The sequence below is a fragment of the Ostrinia nubilalis genome, chromosome 25, assembly GCF_963855985.1.
Source record: "Ostrinia nubilalis chromosome 25, ilOstNubi1.1, whole genome shotgun sequence".
Classification (NCBI taxonomy): Eukaryota; Metazoa; Arthropoda; class Insecta; order Lepidoptera; family Crambidae; genus Ostrinia; species Ostrinia nubilalis.
In genome coordinates this window covers 9,112,842-9,133,343 of record NC_087112.1, presented here as the reverse complement: position 1 = coordinate 9,133,343, position 20,502 = coordinate 9,112,842, and the positions used below count along the sequence as shown (strand labels likewise).

At 36.8% G+C, this 20,502-nt stretch overlaps 1 protein-coding gene across 11 annotated transcripts in view; it reads left to right on the top strand.

Annotated features, from left to right (window-relative positions):
• The window catches only part of LOC135084242 (calcium-dependent secretion activator), a 55,480-nt gene extending 43,698 nt beyond the window's left edge, over positions 1-11,782 (top strand). For 5 of the 11 annotated variants that reach the window (XM_063979000.1, XM_063979008.1, XM_063979007.1 and 2 more), the window contains exons 21-34: positions 1,271-1,463; positions 1,623-1,770; positions 1,854-1,966; positions 2,662-2,706; positions 3,898-4,054; positions 4,348-4,489; positions 4,612-4,786; positions 4,976-5,110; positions 5,999-6,129; positions 6,290-6,398; positions 7,644-7,778; positions 8,735-8,868; positions 9,724-9,829; positions 9,945-11,782. In XM_063979000.1, coding sequence (XP_063835070.1) covers positions 1,271-1,463; positions 1,623-1,770; positions 1,854-1,966; positions 2,662-2,706; positions 3,898-4,054; positions 4,348-4,489; positions 4,612-4,786; positions 4,976-5,110; positions 5,999-6,129; positions 6,290-6,398; positions 7,644-7,778; positions 8,735-8,868; positions 9,724-9,829; positions 9,945-10,016 — 1,795 coding nt within the window. In that variant the 3' untranslated portion in view covers positions 10,017-11,782. The remainder of the gene's footprint in view (positions 1-1,270; positions 1,464-1,622; positions 1,771-1,853; positions 1,967-2,661; positions 2,707-3,897; positions 4,055-4,347; positions 4,490-4,611; positions 4,787-4,975; positions 5,111-5,998; positions 6,130-6,289; positions 6,399-7,643; positions 7,779-8,734; positions 8,869-9,723; positions 9,830-9,944) is intronic. The other 6 variants (XM_063979006.1, XM_063979003.1, XM_063978999.1 and 3 more) reach the window with 6 other exon arrangements.
• The last annotated feature ends 8,720 nt before the right edge of the window (positions 11,783-20,502 follow it).

The following is a 20,502-nucleotide window of genomic DNA, read 5'->3' as shown; positions in this document are numbered from 1 at the left end:
CGTACTACGGTATTCAGTGGCTGATACACAACAATACTACGACTGTACAGCAATCTATTCTGCTATTGAATTAAAAGTGGTTTGTTATCAGTCTCTGAAAACAAAAACATTCATTACATTTCCATGTACAAAAATTTTGAGTTCTTCTTCAAGACTGTCAAACGACGAGTGTAAGTGATGTGGCGTTACGAGAGCAAAACCTAACCTATTGGGTTTATACCTTGTTTTACACCCATGAACATTTTTAATGCTCGGTCAGTCTCACTATGGGCCCTCGCCCACGGCGACTTTTTGTCGCGCGTTTCGTAAACGAGCGACGCGACAGCATCGCTACTAACGCGCGTTAGTCGCATTTGGAACGCACTACAGAAGTGATGCCAACAGCGCGACTGCATCGCTACAAAAAGTCGCCGTGGGCGAGGGCCTATCTCATCAAACTGACGCTCGCTCTTTGACAGAGTCCATAAATATTTTAACTTTTATTTGTTCATGTATAGGATTATTTGTCTTAGAATTTGTGTTACTAAGCGCAGTTGCCAAATCAGTTAAATGTCTCACACAAGCCTCAGTGCACCACGTACTGTCATGTTTGCTTCTAAATGGAATCTTTAGCCCCTGGACTATAATTGACTTCCCCTATATTCTTATTGCGGTTATGCATAAGTGTGCTTAATACTAACTCTACCTTTGCTTACCTATATTAATATTTTCTTTCTCCGGACTTGCGGAGTTGGCGACATAAAGTAAAATATTCTTAAAAGTTATTTGACTTTCTGAAAGAGTGATTCGATTTTATTTATGACTATGCCATTATTCTAATACAAATATAATTAACAAATAAGTTTATTAACAAATAGTGGATTAGCTAAGGCTAATCCAACCAAATGAGCAAGTCTTTAATTGAATGGCAGAAAGTAGTTCACAATTTGCCTGTAACTGTAACATGTTGCGTCGAGGTCGACTTACATTAGACCACGTTCATGACGACATCGAAATAAAGTATCTAAACTTGTGAATTCAATTCAAATAATTTTTAGAAAGAAATACAATGAAATCGTCGTATTATGACAGAAAACTTATCTTTTCGCAGTCTCTCTTACATACTTTAGAAGGAAACGGATTCCTGATTGATTGTGAAAATCTGTTACAATTTTGTTCTTTTAAAAAATAAGGTCAAATCACTCTCTAAAACAGATTAAATCAGAGATCTCAAAAGATCAAAATCTGCTAACTCCCTAGTCCACCCTAATCCCGCTTGTGCCCTTACTAGAGTAAGCCCCACGGTCGAAGTGGTTCACAGTACTGCCACGTTGCCTGGCAGGCCTGACGGCGTGGGAAGCATCACGGTCCAAGAGAAAGAGAAGTTCGCAGAGATCAAGGAACGTTTGAAGGCACTGCTGCAGCATCAGATCACGAACTTCAGATATGCTTTCCCATTTGGGAGGCCGGAAGGCGCTTTGAAGGTAATGAACTAGAAATACCTGATACTTAACATAATATAGCAAGACTTTTCGAGAAAGACCTGCAAAATAAAATACAAACATGAGATTCAATAATTGCTTAAGAATTAGAAAGATAATTCAAACCAAGATTCTGTTTGTAAAAACGATGTTTCGTTTCAGTCAACACTTTCGCTACTTGAGCGTGTTCTGATGAAAGATGTGGTTACTCCAGTAGCTCCTGAAGAAGTAAGAGCGATGATACAGACCAGTCTCGAAAATGCAGCCTTGTTAAATTACTCACAGCTTAGTCAGAAAGCTAATATTGAAGGTAACTGATCAGTCAATTGAAGTTGAAATTCATATCCTGATCGTATTGCAAGAATTTTCAATTTCGATGTGTCAAATTTGCAGAGGATTTGAGAGGAGAAACAATGGTAACACCAGCAAAAAAGCTAGAGGATCTAATACATTTGGCTGAACTTTGCGTAGATCTTTTGCAACAAAATGAAGAACATTACGCAGAGGTAAACTAGATAAAACTATACAATCTACATCAAAGGAAAAAAATTTTGGAGCAAAGCTTTAGTCGATTTTCACTTTGGATTTGGCGATGAATAAAACCCAAAGATTCTTGCTCCAAAATTTTGATTTACCTAATTATCGTTTGTCGATCTTAAATGTCGTGGTTTTTGTTTTATCAGAACTTTTTTAAACTTTCTCGATGATAAAAAAATAGCTTTTCCTGCATAGTAATGAAAATTATATTCAAAATTAGATTGTCCTGAAAAGTTCTGGTAATTATGATCAATGTTCACTGGAATAGCACCCTACTCTTCTTTCGCTATTTTGATGAGGCCTTTAAATACATTTTAATAATAAACTGACATCGATACCAGCTTGAGAAGACTCAAAGTCTTCTCAGCATCTAAAAATGTTACTTTTGATGTCAATTTATTATATTCAAGTAAGTACACAGCGGAAAAGAGTAATTTGTCTTAAATACTTATTAATATAATTTGTGTATTCGTTGCGTGCTCTTCCAATTATTATAGAATCCAACCAAAACATTTTATTTTCCTGAACTATACATTTTATTGCTTAGTCGTTAAGCGAATATGATACAGTTTAATTTTGGAATATTCACTTTACGACGTTTGTTATACGCAGGATAACTCTGTAACATTTGGTTCTCTTCTATTGTATTTTTATTTCTCCGCAGGTGTATAACACAAAAACGGAACCAAGACCGGAAGGTCAAGAAAATGTAAATACTTAAATCTGTTGATTGCTCGGCTGATCAAATCACTTGTTATTTGTCACACTCGATCTTGATCATACTTCACCTTGATTGGTTTGATCACAAGTTTTGTGCGGAGTAGACTCGAATCAAAGTCCCTATAGTTCAACACGCGCTTGAGCAAAATGCTTAGTTGTTAGAATTCTGGGACTAAGCTGCATGGATTCCAATTGAGAATAGTCAATTTTGGTTTGATGATCCATGTTACGACCCAAGCTTTTCATTATAGGCTAAATTTTTCCAAATTTTTTCTTAAAAACGTTTTTCGATTATCTCATAACAGCAATTGGCAGAGCATTAAAATTATTGCATAATGAAAAGTGTTAAATTCTCAATCAGTCTACTCCATAATTTTTGTAAGCCCACTACAACATTATTTACATTTTACAATCGAATAAACACTACATTGTAGGATTGACACATACATCGAGCACATTACAAAGAGTTTTGCTTTAGTAGAAGCTCATTTATTACTTTAGTATCAATTCTATGCTTGCACTCGCTGGACATATAAAGTAGTCAATTTTATTGTAGGTGTTTTATTAAAACACACACTTGTAACATCAAAATAATGTGACATAACTCATATACTGAACAACATAAAAATCAAACACAAATATTCAAGTATTTACAGCTTCTCAAATTTCAATCACCAAATCAAACATAATAAGTAGATAGTGCTTTTGTACTTTATTTGATTGTGAGTTTGTTGCATGAACCCTTTACGAGTTTACATTATGTTGATCTAGAATTTTTGTATTGAAACAAAGTAGTTGCGAATACAACATAGCTGTACTTGCAACTATTTTTGTAAAAATTGTATAAGGTAAGTTGACCATGAATTCTTAATTTAATGAATGATTTTATTTCCCAATCAATACAATAAAGTACTAAATAAATTACCTAAAGTTTTCTCATTGCAACATTCCAAGTCATCTTATGTCATTTTGAATATTTTTGTCTTTTTAATGAATGTCCTCCTGTGTCTCGTGCATTATGAAGATATCGTCAATATAAACCTTGATTTACATAATCACTTTTTCCAAATTCAAAAACCTAACTTAAGCATTTGCTTTGCCAGTCACCTTAGTGATGCCAATCGGCATTTTTTTGCCACGCATCTTCATAGCCCAATCACGTTGCAACTTTTCTGTGCAGGCGTTCGCGTGGTTCTCAGAGCTGTTGGTAGAGCATGCCGAGATCTTCTGGGCGCTGTTCGGAGTAGATATGGACCGGGTGCTAGCAGAACAGCCGCCTGACACCTGGGACTCTTTCCCGCTGTTCCAGATCTTGAACGACTATCTCAGGACTGATGGTTAGTATTTAAATAATATTCAGTTACAAAATTCTGCCATAAATAGAAAGAAAGAAAGAAATAGACTTTATTGAACACAGTAAGTACAAATTAAAAACAATAACAACACAAAACGCTCAGCATTTATCCTGACATGCTCGTAAGGGCATGTCAAGAAATTGGTCTTCCGCGAGAGCCCTTGTTGTGGCTTAGCACATAAATTGTGATTATGTACAAAAATTTTTGAAACTGTTTTGAATGAGTCTTTTCTAGTCTAAGGAACTGTCGGTATAATATGCAAACATTGTTTACAGAAAACTTGAAAGGTGGTCGGTTCCATGAGCACTTGCGAGACACTTTCGCTCCCTTGGTTGTCCGATATGTGGACCTCATGGAGTCATCCATAGCTCAGTCACTTCACAAAGGCTTCGAGAAAGAACGATGGGAGATCAAAGGGTATTTTTTTTTTCACTCATATAATTAAAAAGACCAAACAATAATTCTTTTGATTATCTACAGAGCTAGAATCTTGAAATAAACAATAGCAAACTAATATGAATCTAATTCCTTTTCTTCAGAAATGGGTGTGCAACCAGTGAAGAGTTGTTCTGGAAGTTAGATGCATTGCAGTGCTTCATCCGAGACCTGCACTGGCCAGAACCAGAGTTTAGGTCGCATTTGGAGCAAAGGCTGAAGCTGATGGCCAGTGACATGATGGAGACGTGCATCCAGAGGACAGAAGCATCCTTCCAGGTGATTAGGAGAGTGATAGTAGTAAAAGATAAAAAGAAATATAGGGCAACGCTATTCTAGACGATGCTTAAAATCTCCACAGAATCTAGGTTGTTTATCAAGTTCAACTTAGCATCATTTATGAAATCTTTAGAAAAGCATCGAAAAATCTGTTCCCCATCTAATTTCCAAGTCTTCTTTTGATTCCAGTCCTGGCTAAAGAAGAGCATCACCTTCATGTCAACGGATTACATTCTTCCCGCGGAGACTTGTGCGATGGTCAATGTAGCTCTGGACGCGAAGAACCAAGCCCTCAAGCTGTGCGCCGTTGAAGGGGTGGATATAGTAAGACATTATAGGATAAGGATAGGTAGTTGGGAGGTCGATCAGCCACGTTACTTTCTGTTGAAAACAGCGCCATCATTGCCGAAAAATTACCAATTATGTGAGCAATTATGGCGAATTAGATTTTAACGTTATGCAAAATATTTTTGGGTTTCTATTAGAATTGTTACATCAATTTGGAACTTCCGTGATGGCATGACTCGATCCTCGACAGATGTTTGAACCGTTACGTTACAAAACGTTATCCAGTGGTGAATGTGATTTTACAGATAACATTGATGGCTGGGTAACTTTCTGTATACGTAACTTTTGTTTTTGTATTTAGACTTTCATAAAGCTCGCTAAAGTCTTAAAAACAAACATTTAACCACATTACAGCACAGTTTTATAACTCTATTAAACACTACGCATTTATAAACTTAGCAAACAACAACATATCCCTCGATTTGATTAGAAAATCTGCAGTAGAACGCACTCATATGCAAACATACCATACTCATAAACACATTACATACAATCATTTCTTTGCACGAGTCATGCTATCAACGACGAAGTGTATCCATTCGAAAATGGAGATTGGCATGGCGGCTTTCGTGGTGGGGAGCTCAAGATCGGCATCGCAACTGCGTTAGGTCCCACTCATGACATTCACCACAAGCACTATCTGTAAAGATTGCACCACTATCCTGAGTGTAAGTCTTGAAATTGAACACTTCTTCTCTTGAAAACTAGACACCAACACATTGGCAACACTTTTCTGTGAACTTACAACCAGGTTACAGCTTGTCGTAGTGCTAAAGTCTTCTTGTCCTCTTTCTCAGTAGCTCTTTCTTCATCTCGTACAATGCCATAGATCAGTTTAAATACGTCGGTTGTTTTTTTCCTCAGTATCAGTATCATACCAAAATGGATGCACAGATCGAGTCGTGTCTGCAAGCGATGGCTACAGGCATGACCACCAGGCTCTCTGCAGTGCTTGAGGCTACGTTGGCTAAAATTGCGAGGTTCGATGAGGGAAGGTAAGTGGCAAAAATAATGATTTTAGGTAAACCAATGATTAATGATGATTTTAAATCTACCTTGTGTGTAATACTGTACTCGGTAAGTCTTAAAAATGTTGAGAGCTAGCTACAGTTACTGTGAGTGAATTTAATGTTACACTTTTTACCACTTTTTCAGCCTTATCGGATCTATTCTCACGATAGCCAACGTATCCGGCTCCGGCAAGGACATCGGCCAGGGTTACGTTAACTTTATGAGGAACTCTATGGACCAAATTAGATCGAAGGTAAGAAACATGAACGATGTTCATCATCATCATCATCATATCAGCCGAAGGACGTCCACTGCTGAACATATAAGCCTCCCCAATGATTTCCATAATGATCGGTTGGTAACGGCCTGCATCCAGCGCCTTCCTGCTATCTTTATGAGGTCGTCGGTCCACCTTGTGAGCGATGTTAACCAAGGCAAATAGGATAATATCATCAAGACACATTCCCTTTTGAGAGGTATCCCTAAATAAATAGGAGGCGACTCATTCAGACAATTATTGACGAGAGAAACACAGGTCTCCCCAACCCTCCTGGCCAGGAGGAACGTGTAAGCCAAATCCCAATTATTTTCCTGATGATGATCCCCCTTCTTCAGGTGACAGACGAGCTTTTGATCCTGGAGCTGTAATCCAAAGCCTCCATTGTTACTAGTAACTTATACAGGGTGTCCCAGAATGGGTGAATCAAACTGCTAGGGGAGGTAGCTCTACTAATGGACTATCCCAAAAAAATATGAAAAAATTTTTGAGTTCGGATTTTTTTTTAAATAAAGTGCTCTAAACTCGAAATGTAGTCATTATTTTCAAAAGTTTGTTTAAGATATACGAAGCGATCATGTACAATTATTATTACTAAGAAAAAAGTACAAAATTAAATAAACTCCAAACGCAGCAATTATAGCCAGATACTTAGGCAAAGCTGATTTATTTTCACTTTTTAAAAAAAAAATTTTTTTGTTTCCTTAAGCGCTTTATTTTCTTTTTTTCATATTTTTCGGGATAGTACAATAGTAGAGCACCCCTATCAGTTTGATTCACCCATTCTGGGACACCCTGTAGAGAACGTACATGGAATAGCACTTGTGGTCACGTTGAGGCGTTCACGTCGATTGTAGAGGCGGACGATACGACCATTTATAAATTAAGATAAATTAAATGAAAAAAAAAACAGAACAAAATTAATAATTAAAAGTCTGAACATAATATTAATTACTTCTTGGTGTTGAGCTACACCGCGTTTATAAGGTGTACCTTAATTGTAATTGCCTCGCTCTATATTACATGGTTTCATATATCAATATGTGGATTACGTAGTGGGATGTGTTACCACATATAATACATAAGTCTAGTAGATAAGTTAATTTCTGTAACACATTTGTTTGTAATTCCTAAAATAAATAAATAAATAAATAAAATTTGCTCTTATGCTCCTGCAGTTAGTGACTAGACCTAATACTGATGATCATTCTCTTTCTTCAGGTGACAGATGAACTCTGGATCCTGCAGCTGTTCGAGCACTGGTACGGCGTGCAGGTACAGCTGATCCACAACTGGCTGATAGAGCGGCCGGCGCTGCATCCGCAGCAGGTGGCCTGCCTGTCCATCACGTTGAAGGTGAGGGTTTCTTTACCACTTCTATTGAAGAATCTACACTTATATAATATTATAAAGAGGAAAACTTTGTTTGTTTGTTTGGTTGTAATGAATAGGCTCAAAAACTACTGGACCGTTTTTAAAAATTCTTTCACCATTCGAAAGCTACATTATCCACGAGTAACATAGGCTAAATTTTATTTTGGAAAAAAATAGGGTTCCGTAAAATATAATGTAGTGCACGCGCGCGAGCCGCGGGCGGAAAGCTAGTCAGTTAATAAGTAAATCATGTGAGATCCGTGATACAGTGTGGTTAAACTATACAACCAAGTTAAATGCGCACCTGGCAGTCGTGACGTCACATTGACGCTCTGAGAGTCGCATTCCAGCGAGGTGCGCAGTTAGCTCGATTAGGTTGTACTCTCTCACACAGGAAATGTTGATATTTGCTTCGCAGACACGCTTTTATTTTTAAATATGTTACGTACGCCTAATCTATGAAGATCGCTGCATCGACGCTGACCCAGTTTACCCAAATCAACATTGCAACTGCACTATGGACCGCGAGGAGCAGCATCAGCAAAATGCGCCTCTCATGACGACAGCGGCGACGTTTCATTAATTTTACTAATTATTTTATAATCATATTCGTTTCATACTTCGAGACGGTATCACTAGGCTAGGCTAATTTTAGTTTAATTGTAATTTCTTTCTTTTAAATTAAATTTAATGAAATAAAGTTTGCTTTTTCTTGGAACCTCCGGTTGCAGCTAACAAAATTAGTAGGTAAACAATAAGTTTTATTTTTCTTCTTTGTGTAGTTATGTTTGCGTTTGTTGAAAAAATATCGACGATATTATTTTAGTCGGCAACACGTCAGACTAAACAAAACACCTATCCCACCCTGTACCTACAAAATTCCGCAGTACTTAGGTACCATCTCCACAATACTGATCTCCCTTGCTTTCCACCCACAGAAAATGTACAGCGACTTCGAGCTGCAGGGCGTGATCGATGACAAGCTCAACTCGAAGGTCTACCAGGGTGTGGCTGCGCGCATGCATACGGAAGAGGCCACGTGCAGCTTGCTGCTGGCTCAACAGGACGCAGGGTAAGGGACTTAGAACCATGCCCGTTTTCACCATCAATCCCTAATTTTTAAGTGACCCCTATGGTACCACTTAACAGGAATTATTTTTTCATAGGGGTCACTTAAAAATTAGGGTTTGATGGTGAAATCGGGCACCAGATTCCTAAAAGAATTTCATAATATCGCCTCTGGTTGGGTGCTTTCCGTAACCTTCATAGATCTTGGATAGTTGTCAGATACACACACCGAGACCCGGGTGGGACACTAACTACACGTTCGCCGGTCTGTGTACTAGCACAGAATAATAATTAAACTTCGTACTAGTAAATAAAATAAACAACATTGTCTGGTCTGGGCAAAACTCTCTTCATTGATTCTGAAAATATTCAGCTGGAGGTAATAAAAACATCTAATTCCACCTGTGTTAAGAGGGAGGTCACTAGCTTCGATCCATCGACTTAGCGACCCCCTAATCCACAGTCCGTTTGTGTAGTCCAGGGGTTCCCATACTTATTTTGTCTACTGCCTACTTTGAGAATAAATTATTTTTTGGCGCATTATTGTAGTCGAGAGTCGGTGTCTAAGAGTCCTCCTAGAAGATAAAAATACAAATTGCCCCCCAAGCCTCTACACAACGCCCTGATTTTGTTTCCGGGTCTGTTACCGCCCCCTTTTAGGTCTGCAGCGCCCACAAGGGGGCATTATCGCCCACTTTGGGAAAAGCTGGTGTAGTCCAAGTCCAACAAACGCCTAGCTTTATTTAATAGCAAAGTTACTCTAACTAAAGTGTAATCAGTTTTTCACAGGAACTTTTTCTCTCAGCATTTTTGCAGCTTACATCTTGTGGATACTTAATTGATATGTTTTTTACTTCAGCGGTGGTGACGACGGCTCCGAGGAAGGCTCCCGGAGCGGCAAGTCGAAGCTAGAAGCGCTAACAGATGAAGCCAAGTTAGGCAACGTGACTGCAGTCGTTGGAAAGGTATTTTTACGATTTGTTAACAGCCTACTTACCTACTTAGGCTTACCCTACTTGCTTGGTCGTATTTTTTGTACGTAGGTACGTTTACTTTTGCTCATTCATGTTTTATTCACAGGTTGGCGGTCTCTTTGGCCGCGGCATCGGGGAACTGTCATCAAAAATCGGCGGGGCGTCTTCTTGGTTTTAGCATATTAAAAGCCCTAGCACATTCGTTTACGTTAAAATTCCTTTCTTTGCCTATATCGATGTACTGAGATAGAGAATTCCAGCTGCTTTTTGTCAATACACCGATTCAAACATCGAAGCATCGACAAAAAGCAATCAACTGTTCTGTGATGACGTTTCAAAATTTTTCTTTTTTGCATTCGATTACATTCTAGAATGTCAGCCATTTTGGAAATAGTTAATCGAAAAAATGGCGTCTTACGCGCTAATTTAAATATAAGTGGCCAGTTCGCATAGCTTAGTATGATTAGTGTAAAACGAGGTGTAGATTTTATTTTATAAAAGCTTTATGTACAGTTAGGATCATCATTCGTTTATTATTGGATCAAAATAACATTGTAATAGGTGTTAAGAGTAGTATTTGATATCACAAAATTGAATATTATAAAAATTATATACTACGAATGCATACATAAACACAATGCTACAATAATAAAACATATCGCTTTGGCAAAAAATAATACGTTGTGTGTTAATAAATTACGGTATATTATTTATGTTATTTACAAAATTATAAATATTATAAAATATTGGGTAATTCGAGCGATTTGGGAGTGTTTTTAAAGGGAGAAAGCGATCCTTTTGAAATTAGTTGCCGAATTTTCGTTGATTAAACTTTTAAATACCTACTTACTAACTACCTGCTGTTAGAATCAAATATTTTATAGATGTTTAATCAATGTTTCTTGTGTGTTAACAATAACATTCAGTGTTACTTCATTATTTCACAGTTTCTCACCCATTTCCACATTAACGTGTGACATAACATAGCCATAATAGCACATAGTTTTTACAGAAAAATGTTACGAAATTTTTAATTCATCTCTTTCTATTCAGAAGCAGTATTTTTCTAAATATCCTACAATCCTCTTTTTAAATATCGGTTGATGTTAAAACTTGAAACTAACTTTTTCATGTGCATTTTTATAAAAATAATAATGGCGCGAGATTTTGCAAATTATTTTTCGAACACAAGTGTTGCCAGTAAGGAATGATTTCCCCATTTTGAGGGTAGTTTTTATAAAAATGCACGTTTTACTAGCCACTTTTGCTGTAGTAATTATTCTCTATTATATTTTAATGCTCTGTAGATTCTAATAACGATCTAGTAACGTTTTACCTTAACTAGTCGTCAAAATAATACATAACTATTTATAAAAAATACTATTATAGTTATATTTGTTAACAAAATAATATTCTTCTACGCTAAACACCTTACAAATTTTTGAACTAGAAAATTTAAAGTTCTTAGATAAAACTTTGAAAATTTAAATAGCGTTTAGTCGCTATGCTGAGTCGCCTTAAATTGTCTTGTGAGAAACGGCTTAAGAAATAGATACAGAATTATAAGAGTTTGTTAAATGAACATTATATGAATTGGATGAATGAACATTATATTAATTGATAACAAGACAAATATTTTTACACACGTTACTTATAATTTTAATGACGGTGCTTGCTCTTACAGAATAACGAATGGTTTTTCAAAAAACCATTATTTTTCACGTAAAAAAGTATTAAATATCTATTCAATACGAGTAATAACATAAAAAAACGGTTTATAAATAAGGGTAAACATCGTCTAATACTGTTTCATACTATACTTAACCTTAAGAGATATTGTTATTTTCCACTCCAGAGCTTTTGTTTATTTTATTTATCTTTCAATAAACAATAATATTTTCTACAATAATAATATACCATTCATTAAAAAGAACGTTTAGGGAATTATAATATAACAATCGTGAATAAATAACTAGCTGCTATAATGAAAGAATCTAATAATCATAAATAAAACCAATTAAAAGTAAAGAAACAGAAAGTCTTACAACTACTTTCCCTTCCTTTAAAATAGGAATTTAATGTTGTTTGATATCCAGATTATCAACATAAAATATACCATGCAAGATCAAGGGTAATTCTGTCTATGCTGTACCTACTACCTATAATGAGTTACCTTTATGAGTTGTAATACTTATTATGTAATATAATTATGTTAAAGTATACATCATTAATTTCCAATACTGCTTCTTTTTTATGGCAAAAAGTAAAATTTTCCCGTATCTAGCATGACTGTATGAAATAACTTATTATGTAGGACAGTAACAACTTGGCACAGATGTAAAAGAAATAAGTAGTGCTCACTTAATAATAGTTGATTAGATGTCATGTAATCGCTGTTTTTAAGCATAAACTTTGTTTATCACGATACGTGAATCATTTGAGACTTCTATCCTGTTGAGTTTTTAAATTATTGATGTTGCAAAATACTTTATTCTGGCACTTATTTCATCGGTATGCACGATTACAAAATCAAACTATTTGCTTATCACCCAACCTATTTTGTTCATTATTATTTTTATGAATAAGTATCTACCTAACTTTTTTAAAGTACCTTCCTAAATGGTCCCAAATTATCACAATGTTGTGATATTACTGAAGTAGAAGTAGAATGATCGAAGAAAACATTTTTTTCTTAGAAATTACTTATTACACATTAATGTGAATTAAATATTAATAATTATGTACCTTTTCTTATTAACAATTTTGTAATCGTATATACCGGACATTCTAATTAATATTTCACCTTTATCACTAATACTTTGGTTGGGTATCGAGCTCAATTTTATTGGATGATAAAGTCAGTTGCATAGTATCTAAGTGCATAATAATACGAGCCGACTGAAGATGTATCGTGTAGAGTTGCTTGTATAATTTTGCAAACGATTGTAGAAACTCGCTATGGCAGATTTAATTAATATCGCGTGTGCCTAAAACATATTCAATAACCTCCTCCTTTTTGAAGTCTGTTAACAAACTAGCTCATGGTTTCTTGTCACCATTTTCTGCTAACAAACATTTAGACTATACGATAAAATAGCTTGGTTGACCAGTAACCGGAGTACTTACCTATATTCTTTCCCTTCCAATTAGGCAGGTAGCTACTTACCTATCTCAACAACTTTAAACCTTAACTTGTAACTCCTCCGCCATGGCGAATTTCAACGAAAGCTTTGAAAAGCCATCGAGTGCATCGCGAGTGTAAAGGATACAATAAAAATATTTACAATAAAAATGTTTACTGTTCATTTGCTATTTCATTTTAACCCTTGTTGAAGGATATAATATTAAAACAAATAGGTAATATTATCCGTTTAACTTTCCAAAAAATTCACAATAAAATTGTGTAATGTGTACCTTAACTTCTATTTTAATCTAGACTGCAACAAAGAATATTGCACACACAATGCAAATCCTAATTTCTTAACCCGACGCGAATAGTCCTGCTGCGTGAGCTCTAAAAGTGTTGAAATTCTAAATAAACAGTGCATCGATTCCCACTCAACACTCCGCAAATGTGATTGCGACCGCTGCGGACCGCAATACGTGCCAACAGGCATTTTTAAATATTTGACCTATTTTTAGTCACCGCTAATAATAATTAGAAAAGGTAGGTAACGTGAACCTCTCAGCTGGCAAAGAATTTCGTGAGAAATTACTATTCGGGTACGTTTATCATTTTTACTAGCAACACCAGTACAATTTCTCAGAAAGTTTGTAAGAAAAGTATAATTGTGACACATGTGGACGCAAAAATAATCCTGAATAATTACATAACATTATATTTCAAAAGAATTGCAATGGGTAATGGTATAGAAAAATTGCGTTCGATTTAAAAAGTTGAAGTCAAATCGGGGAAAATATAATTGAAATGCGGCAACACCGGTTCAGAAAAAGTTTGACATTTCGCAGTGAAGTAGTGTAGACAGTGAACGTGTGTGTTGTTTTTATCAAAATATTTATTTTTATGTAGTGATTACAAGATAATTGTAAGTTTTGAATGAAAGTTATAGTTATTTAGAGCTTTGTTAAGTACTGACTAACCGAGAGTTGTGTTGGATGTGGCTACTAACCCGGATCGTTCCCGGAAATGCCTGTTACGTAGGGCTTATTTTTAAAAAGAAAAAGTCAAAATAAAAAGGTTCGTACCATCATGTGTGCATTCTGGTGCATTCCGATGCGATTGCGTAGGCACTTCGGGGTGTGGGACCTCCTTTTCGTAGATATTTTGGCGCGAATCGAAGTTTTTGAAGAAATAGCAGACGCGCTATTTCCTATTCTTAAAATAGCTAAAAGATCGCGATGATTGGCAAAGAAAGTGACTCAATATTTTGTGTGTTAGTAGGTGAGGGTTACTAGAAATTAGAGTTGTTACCTTCACCTGAATACCTGGCTGTGAAGAATATGTTCTTGTTTTAAATACTTTTTCTATTTACATTTTTCAAGTTTAAACTTTATCTTGCTACCGGTTCAAACTACTAGCTTAACTGATGATTTCGTTAAATTACATTTTAACTAGTGGCTTTAGTTGTATTTAGATTTAATTAATTATTTTTTAACAGATTTTATGTAACTCTAAATCGAAAATTCTGTTAATTAAAATAAACTTTACCTATGATTTACTCACAACAGCTCTCCAACTTAAAGTAACATAATTAGTTTATCTAATCTAGACTGCCTCCGTTGAATGAATATCAAATTCCACTCACATTCTAATTGGCTTTGTAATTACTTCCGTTATCTTTAGGGTTGTCTTTTGTCACTGGACAGCTATTTCACTTATCTGTCTTGAGCATTTGGAGTCTTATGTATTCACAAACATTACTATGAGGTCTCATAGTGCATGTGGACGCACAGGGTGACACATGAACCAATCACAGAGCTCTATTCAACTCTGTGCATTAGATTTGCTGCTTCACTTATGCAAGTACTATATTTTGTGAATACGGATGTTAGCCTCAATGAGGATCATTTCGATTTTTAGCTGTGAATGCAGATTTATAGGGCTAAGAAATCCTTAATACACAGTCCAAAAATTTTTGTTCTACGACAAAAATTGACGAAGTTATGGCCAAATTACTAAAAAAGTTCACTGACCGCCCGGCGCGGGGACGATGACGTCACTATATCCGATCCGAACGCTGCCGGCGTACTGCGTGGATAGAAAATATTTTTTTCTAGCCAAACTATCAGTTTTAGAGAAAAACTTGTAATGACATTTATTCATCAGAATAAAGTAAGCTATCGATAGGTAATTTTTAAAAATAGAAATTGTGAAAAATAACGCAAAAAATCCATATGCTCATACGATTCAATGGAACGCAGAGACGCGATTGGGGTCTCCGCGGTGATATATTTGGCGATTTATTCAAATAAAGTGTTCATAAGTGTTGTCTTCTTCCAAGTAAAATATAAAAATGTATAAGTATTAATTTATTTACTTCTAACAATAAGGTATAGCTGAGGCAGATACACTCTGCCTAGGCTACAAGACATTGCTATGAAGATCATTTCGATGTACACGCAATACCTACCTGTTATTTAGTTTTTCTGAGTTAAACCTACGTACCTACTACCTACCTATCTATTCGCCGTTCTCATGGGCGGGCCAGCTGCTGCAGGAAAGGACAGCTGCTCCCTCCTGGAAATCTATTTAATCTTAGCCTAGAAGCTGGGTATGACTCCCCCGCCCCCCTCCTCTCCCCAGGTCATAAGCTGGGCATGACTTCCCCCTCGGCCAGAAGTTGGGTATGATTTACCCCCCCCCCCCCCAGGCCCGAAACTGGGTATGACTTGACCCCTCCCCCTCCCCCCAGGCCAGAAGCTGGGTAAGGCTTGCCCCTCCCCCAGGCCATAAGCATAAGCTGGATATGACTCCCCTTCGGCCAGAAGCTGGGTATGACACCCCCCCCATGCCAGAAATGCCAGAAACTGGGTATGACTTGACCCCCCCCCCTCCCCCACCCTCCCCCAAGCACATAAGCATAAGCTGGGTATGACTTGACCCCCCCTCCCCCCAGGCCAGAAGCTGGGTAAGGCTATCCCCTCCCCCCAGCCCATAGAAACTGGTTATGATTTGACACCCCAATAGTACGCCGGCTGCGCTCGATTCGGATATAGTGACGTCACGCGGCCCTGCGTACGTTGACTTTTAGCGGCAAAAACGGCCTATGTTTATTACTTAATAATATCTTCGTAAGTAATGGTCCGATTTGGATAATTCAAAAAGATGTATCTTTCTTATGTCTTAAAGATTAACGTAGATACTAGTTTTATTGAATTTTCTACAACAGTACTGATCCTCATTGCACCACCTCAACTTTAACGGTAACTAACTATAATTTTAACCCATGTTTTTATATGAAGTTTGACAGAGTTTTGACGTTTCTTGAAGTAAAAGTAAGATAGTACAACCCCGCCTTAAAGTTCTGGCAAAGCAAATGTTAATTTTCAACTTTAATTCACATTTAAGTGTAATAATAAGTTGGATAGATTAGGTAGGATGTGAAACAGCTACACTCATAATTAGGCACTAAGCACCAATTCTTGGAAGATGGAAGAATTTCTTCCTTAAAAATTTTATTTAGGTAGGTACCTACTTTGAAAAAAAAAATGGCCTAATGTAGGCCTTGAACTATGACCATGACCTTCTGGTGCCCAGGGGACTCTTACCCTAATCTATCAAAAACATTAATTAGTAATGCTGTTGTGTTTTCTAATATTTTTTATACTGTTTAAACCTGACATGGTTTGAACTTATTTCTGATGAATTCAAACCTGATTTTCTTTTGAACACCATTCTATTACTAAAAAATTTGTGACCATAACAGGGTCCATAAAGTGATTTCAAAAATGTAGGTCTGTACCTTTTGCAAAATGAGTGTAAAGTCTCCTATACCCGTTTTTATCATCCGACAGGTGCTGTATCATAAGGCTCATAATCCCAAAGCAGCAAAAGTCCAACCTATATCCCTGCCACACTAATTTCGATTGTAAAAGTTCCAAAACTCATAAACATGTAACCCGAAATTGGCGCGGCCGTAACATTTCATCTGCGGCTAAAACGGCCATTGTGCATTGTTCCCGAAATGTGCAACCGTATGAGTCTCAGGCTGCACTTTACGAGCCGTGGTGGGCATATCTTGTCCTAAGTTATGACCAGACTTGTGTGTTTGGGACTTTTTTATTGAAATTAAGAAGAAGATTGTCCTGAAACCCGTCTCAAGTCATATCCTCAAGCAAGAAGGTCATCTGATCATAGTTAATCTACAACGAGAAGTCAGAAGTTGAAGCGGCAAATTTTTCGCTACATTTTTTAGCGGAAGAATTAGCCTATGGTCAATAGTGACTTGACTTAAGGTCCTATGTCCCCTAGATGGGGCAGAGGGCGTCCACAACAGTCCTCCATCGCATTCGGTCTTGAGCTTCGCGTTTGATCTCGCTCCAAGTCTTGCCGATTTTCTTCGCCTCGTCTGCTACAGTGCACCGCCAAGTTTGCTATTATCAATAGTAGTCCTGTATTAAAAGGTTATCCTATTTCTTAGGAGTCCTGTATCACTGAGATTGGTTTCGATCCATTATGTGCTATATTATCTACTTTCATGTGACGTGTTATGCTTTTTAACGGTCGTCTTACCAGCTTGTCTAAGTTATCAGCTCCGAGATCCATCAAGCCATTAAGGATGAGTTCACCTTTGTTTTGTGTTATTAGGGGTTCCACTTGTTAGTTATCTTCTCGAATGAGTCGCTTGGGTCTTCCTTAATTAAATTTGGAGGATTACTTATCGCCTCTATTGTTATTGTACCCAGATAGAGTGTGCTACATTAATCTCTATCGCGAGCTTTGATACGATTAGCGGTCTTGCCTTGGTGGGACAAGTCAATTTCTTTGAGTTGTTTTTCTTTGATAAGTTACTTGTTAGATAGGTTTTAACCTAATTATTACTAAGACTATCAAAATTCTCATTGTAGCTTACTTGAGAACTATCTCTATATTATGATTCACAATAAACTATCATCATGTTACATCATTATTAATTTCTGTAATCGGGTGACATTATGAAGCCTCATTGATGATCATTATCCATGCCAACTTTTTCTCTCCCGTAATAAAATGTCTATTAACCGAACAAAATTATTATATTGAAATTATGCAAAATTAATAAATTCACTTGTTGCTTTGTTGTCCAAATATTCGCCACACTACGAATTCGCGCATCGGACCTTCGATAATAATTACTCAATCAATAGCTGCTCAATAATGTATAACTTTTGTAATGTAGATATTTAGGTACGTACTTATATTGTTGGCAAAACAAGTCTATTACTGCACAAATCATCTCGTCCCGAAACGTGAAATAACTACGTAAACAGTAAAATTCTTGGGCATTGGCAATGTTTCAAATGGGCATGTGGGTTATTTCTATGGGATGTCTACTTTATTTTGTAGCTACGACACTACTGTCGTAATGTGAAGTTGTTTGTATGTTTGGAAAACATAATTCAAAGTTTAATTTGACCTACCTGTCAGTTTTTTTGACGGCTTATGAATTTTCTGTCGACTGACCCCTGAACTGGACCAGCAGCGGTTCCAATCGCCGGATTTTATAAAATATTGTTTCATTCTGTAACTGGAATCACTATAAATGTGTAAAAGATATAGAATTTACTGAACTGAATTTATTTTAACCATAAAATTATTAGAGCTACAATTCACATGGCATATTGCTTCGCCTGATGAGCTTTCATCCGCACCATGGCGACTAGATAACAAGTAAAGTACCTACCTTGAAGCCGCGATAGCCGAACGGTGAAGGGGTCGGACTGGCCTAGTCGTCATCCGAGGAACGCGGGTTCGAAACCCTGCTGACGCTCGACTATTATGGTGAGCCCACTCGTGACACAAGCATATTAGCTTAGTACGAGGAGGTACGGGACTATTTGTAATTTGTGCATAAAAAAATTCTAATATTCTTAAAAAAATGCACACAGTAACTATTAGAAAGGTCAGGTCTTTGGCTTCTGTTCCTCTAGTCAAAAACCAACATTTCATCAAAACATTGTAGGTATTTAACCATTCAAATGCAGTCGCTGCTTCCATTAAATGTTTGCAAGAAGACAATTGAGCTGATTGCTAACAATGATTAAATTAGGCCGGCGGGCATTCATTATAATCAATATTGTTTGTTTAACCATCGTAAACATTGAGCTACCGGTGGTAGAGTTCGATCGATCTAATTTAAACATAGACATTATTTAATTTTAGCGATGGTACAGCGGTAGTGACCCAATCAAAATTACGACTTTTTGAAAAAAGTAGGCGGAACAACAACAACAACCAAGATCATGGTTTCTCAAAACGAGTTTAAACTCAGGCCTAATGAATTATTGCCAACTTTGCAAATAACCCGCAATGTGATGCGCATTTTGACTTTCCAGTTTTCCACTGCCTAATCAGTTTGCCAAAGTCGTGCAATATCTATTCAAATTCAATTCTATTGTAACTAACGTTGGCGTTTCCCTTTATTAAACCGAAAACTTTTCTGAGTATACAGCACAGAGTAAACTATTCAGATTCAGAATAAAAATCAGATCTTATCCAGCCCGGGCGTGCGCCAATTTGCCTAAAATAACTTCAAATCACGTAAACAAAAAGCTCTCGTAAATAATAATGTCAAAGATTTATCGGTCACATTAATGATCATAATAATTATGAATGTTAGTTTGTTGACTACAAGTTGCAGTCTACATCCATTCGCTCCATCCAATATCTTCTTCACTCGCTCACAGTTCGTAGTCGACTAAAAATTTTGACGACTCCTAACATCGATTCCAAGTTCCATAAATCTAAGGCTTCTTCCTATATTCCTATGCAATCTACTTTTGCAGGATTTCGCAAAACTGGAAAACTGGACTGTCATGTGAACACACGAAATTCGAATTGCAAATTCGAACGGATCGTTTTTTTGCGGGATAGTGCAAACGGGATATTCATGTGAACGTTAATATTAAAACACGTAGGTATACTGCTAAAAGGGATCCTGCAAAAAACAGTTCCTGCAAAAACGGGATGTCTCCGTAGAGCGCTATATGTTGTCCCCTCCGTATATCGAAGTCTTTGTAGTATGTAGGTAGGTAAATAGAAAATACGGACACACGGAACTTCTACCTTTCGTGTCCTCACAAAGAACATGTCGTGTCTAGTGTCTACCTGTTCTGTTTGCTAATAAACTAACCTATTCCGACTCGGTCACACATGGTTGCAAATTGCAACGTTTAATGCTTCCAATTAGATACTCGTAGTGCAGGGAAACTTGCGTGTGCGAGAAGAAATTTAGATTTTTATCTGGCGCACGATATTCTTCACCTTATCCCGGAGAAGGTAAAAAAAACTATGTTCAGATAATCACTAAAATTAGCAAAGCAACGCATCACCTAGGAGAGTATGAAAACGGGTATATTATGCGTGCTTATACCTACTGGTCTCTCGTCATCCCCATTCTCGTCGTACCTTACTCCTCTCGCACGTCACTATATGCCTTCAGCTCGAATTGAATCCAGAGGAGAAAAAAAAGAAGTAGCCTATTTTGAAGGCCGTTTGGTTTTGG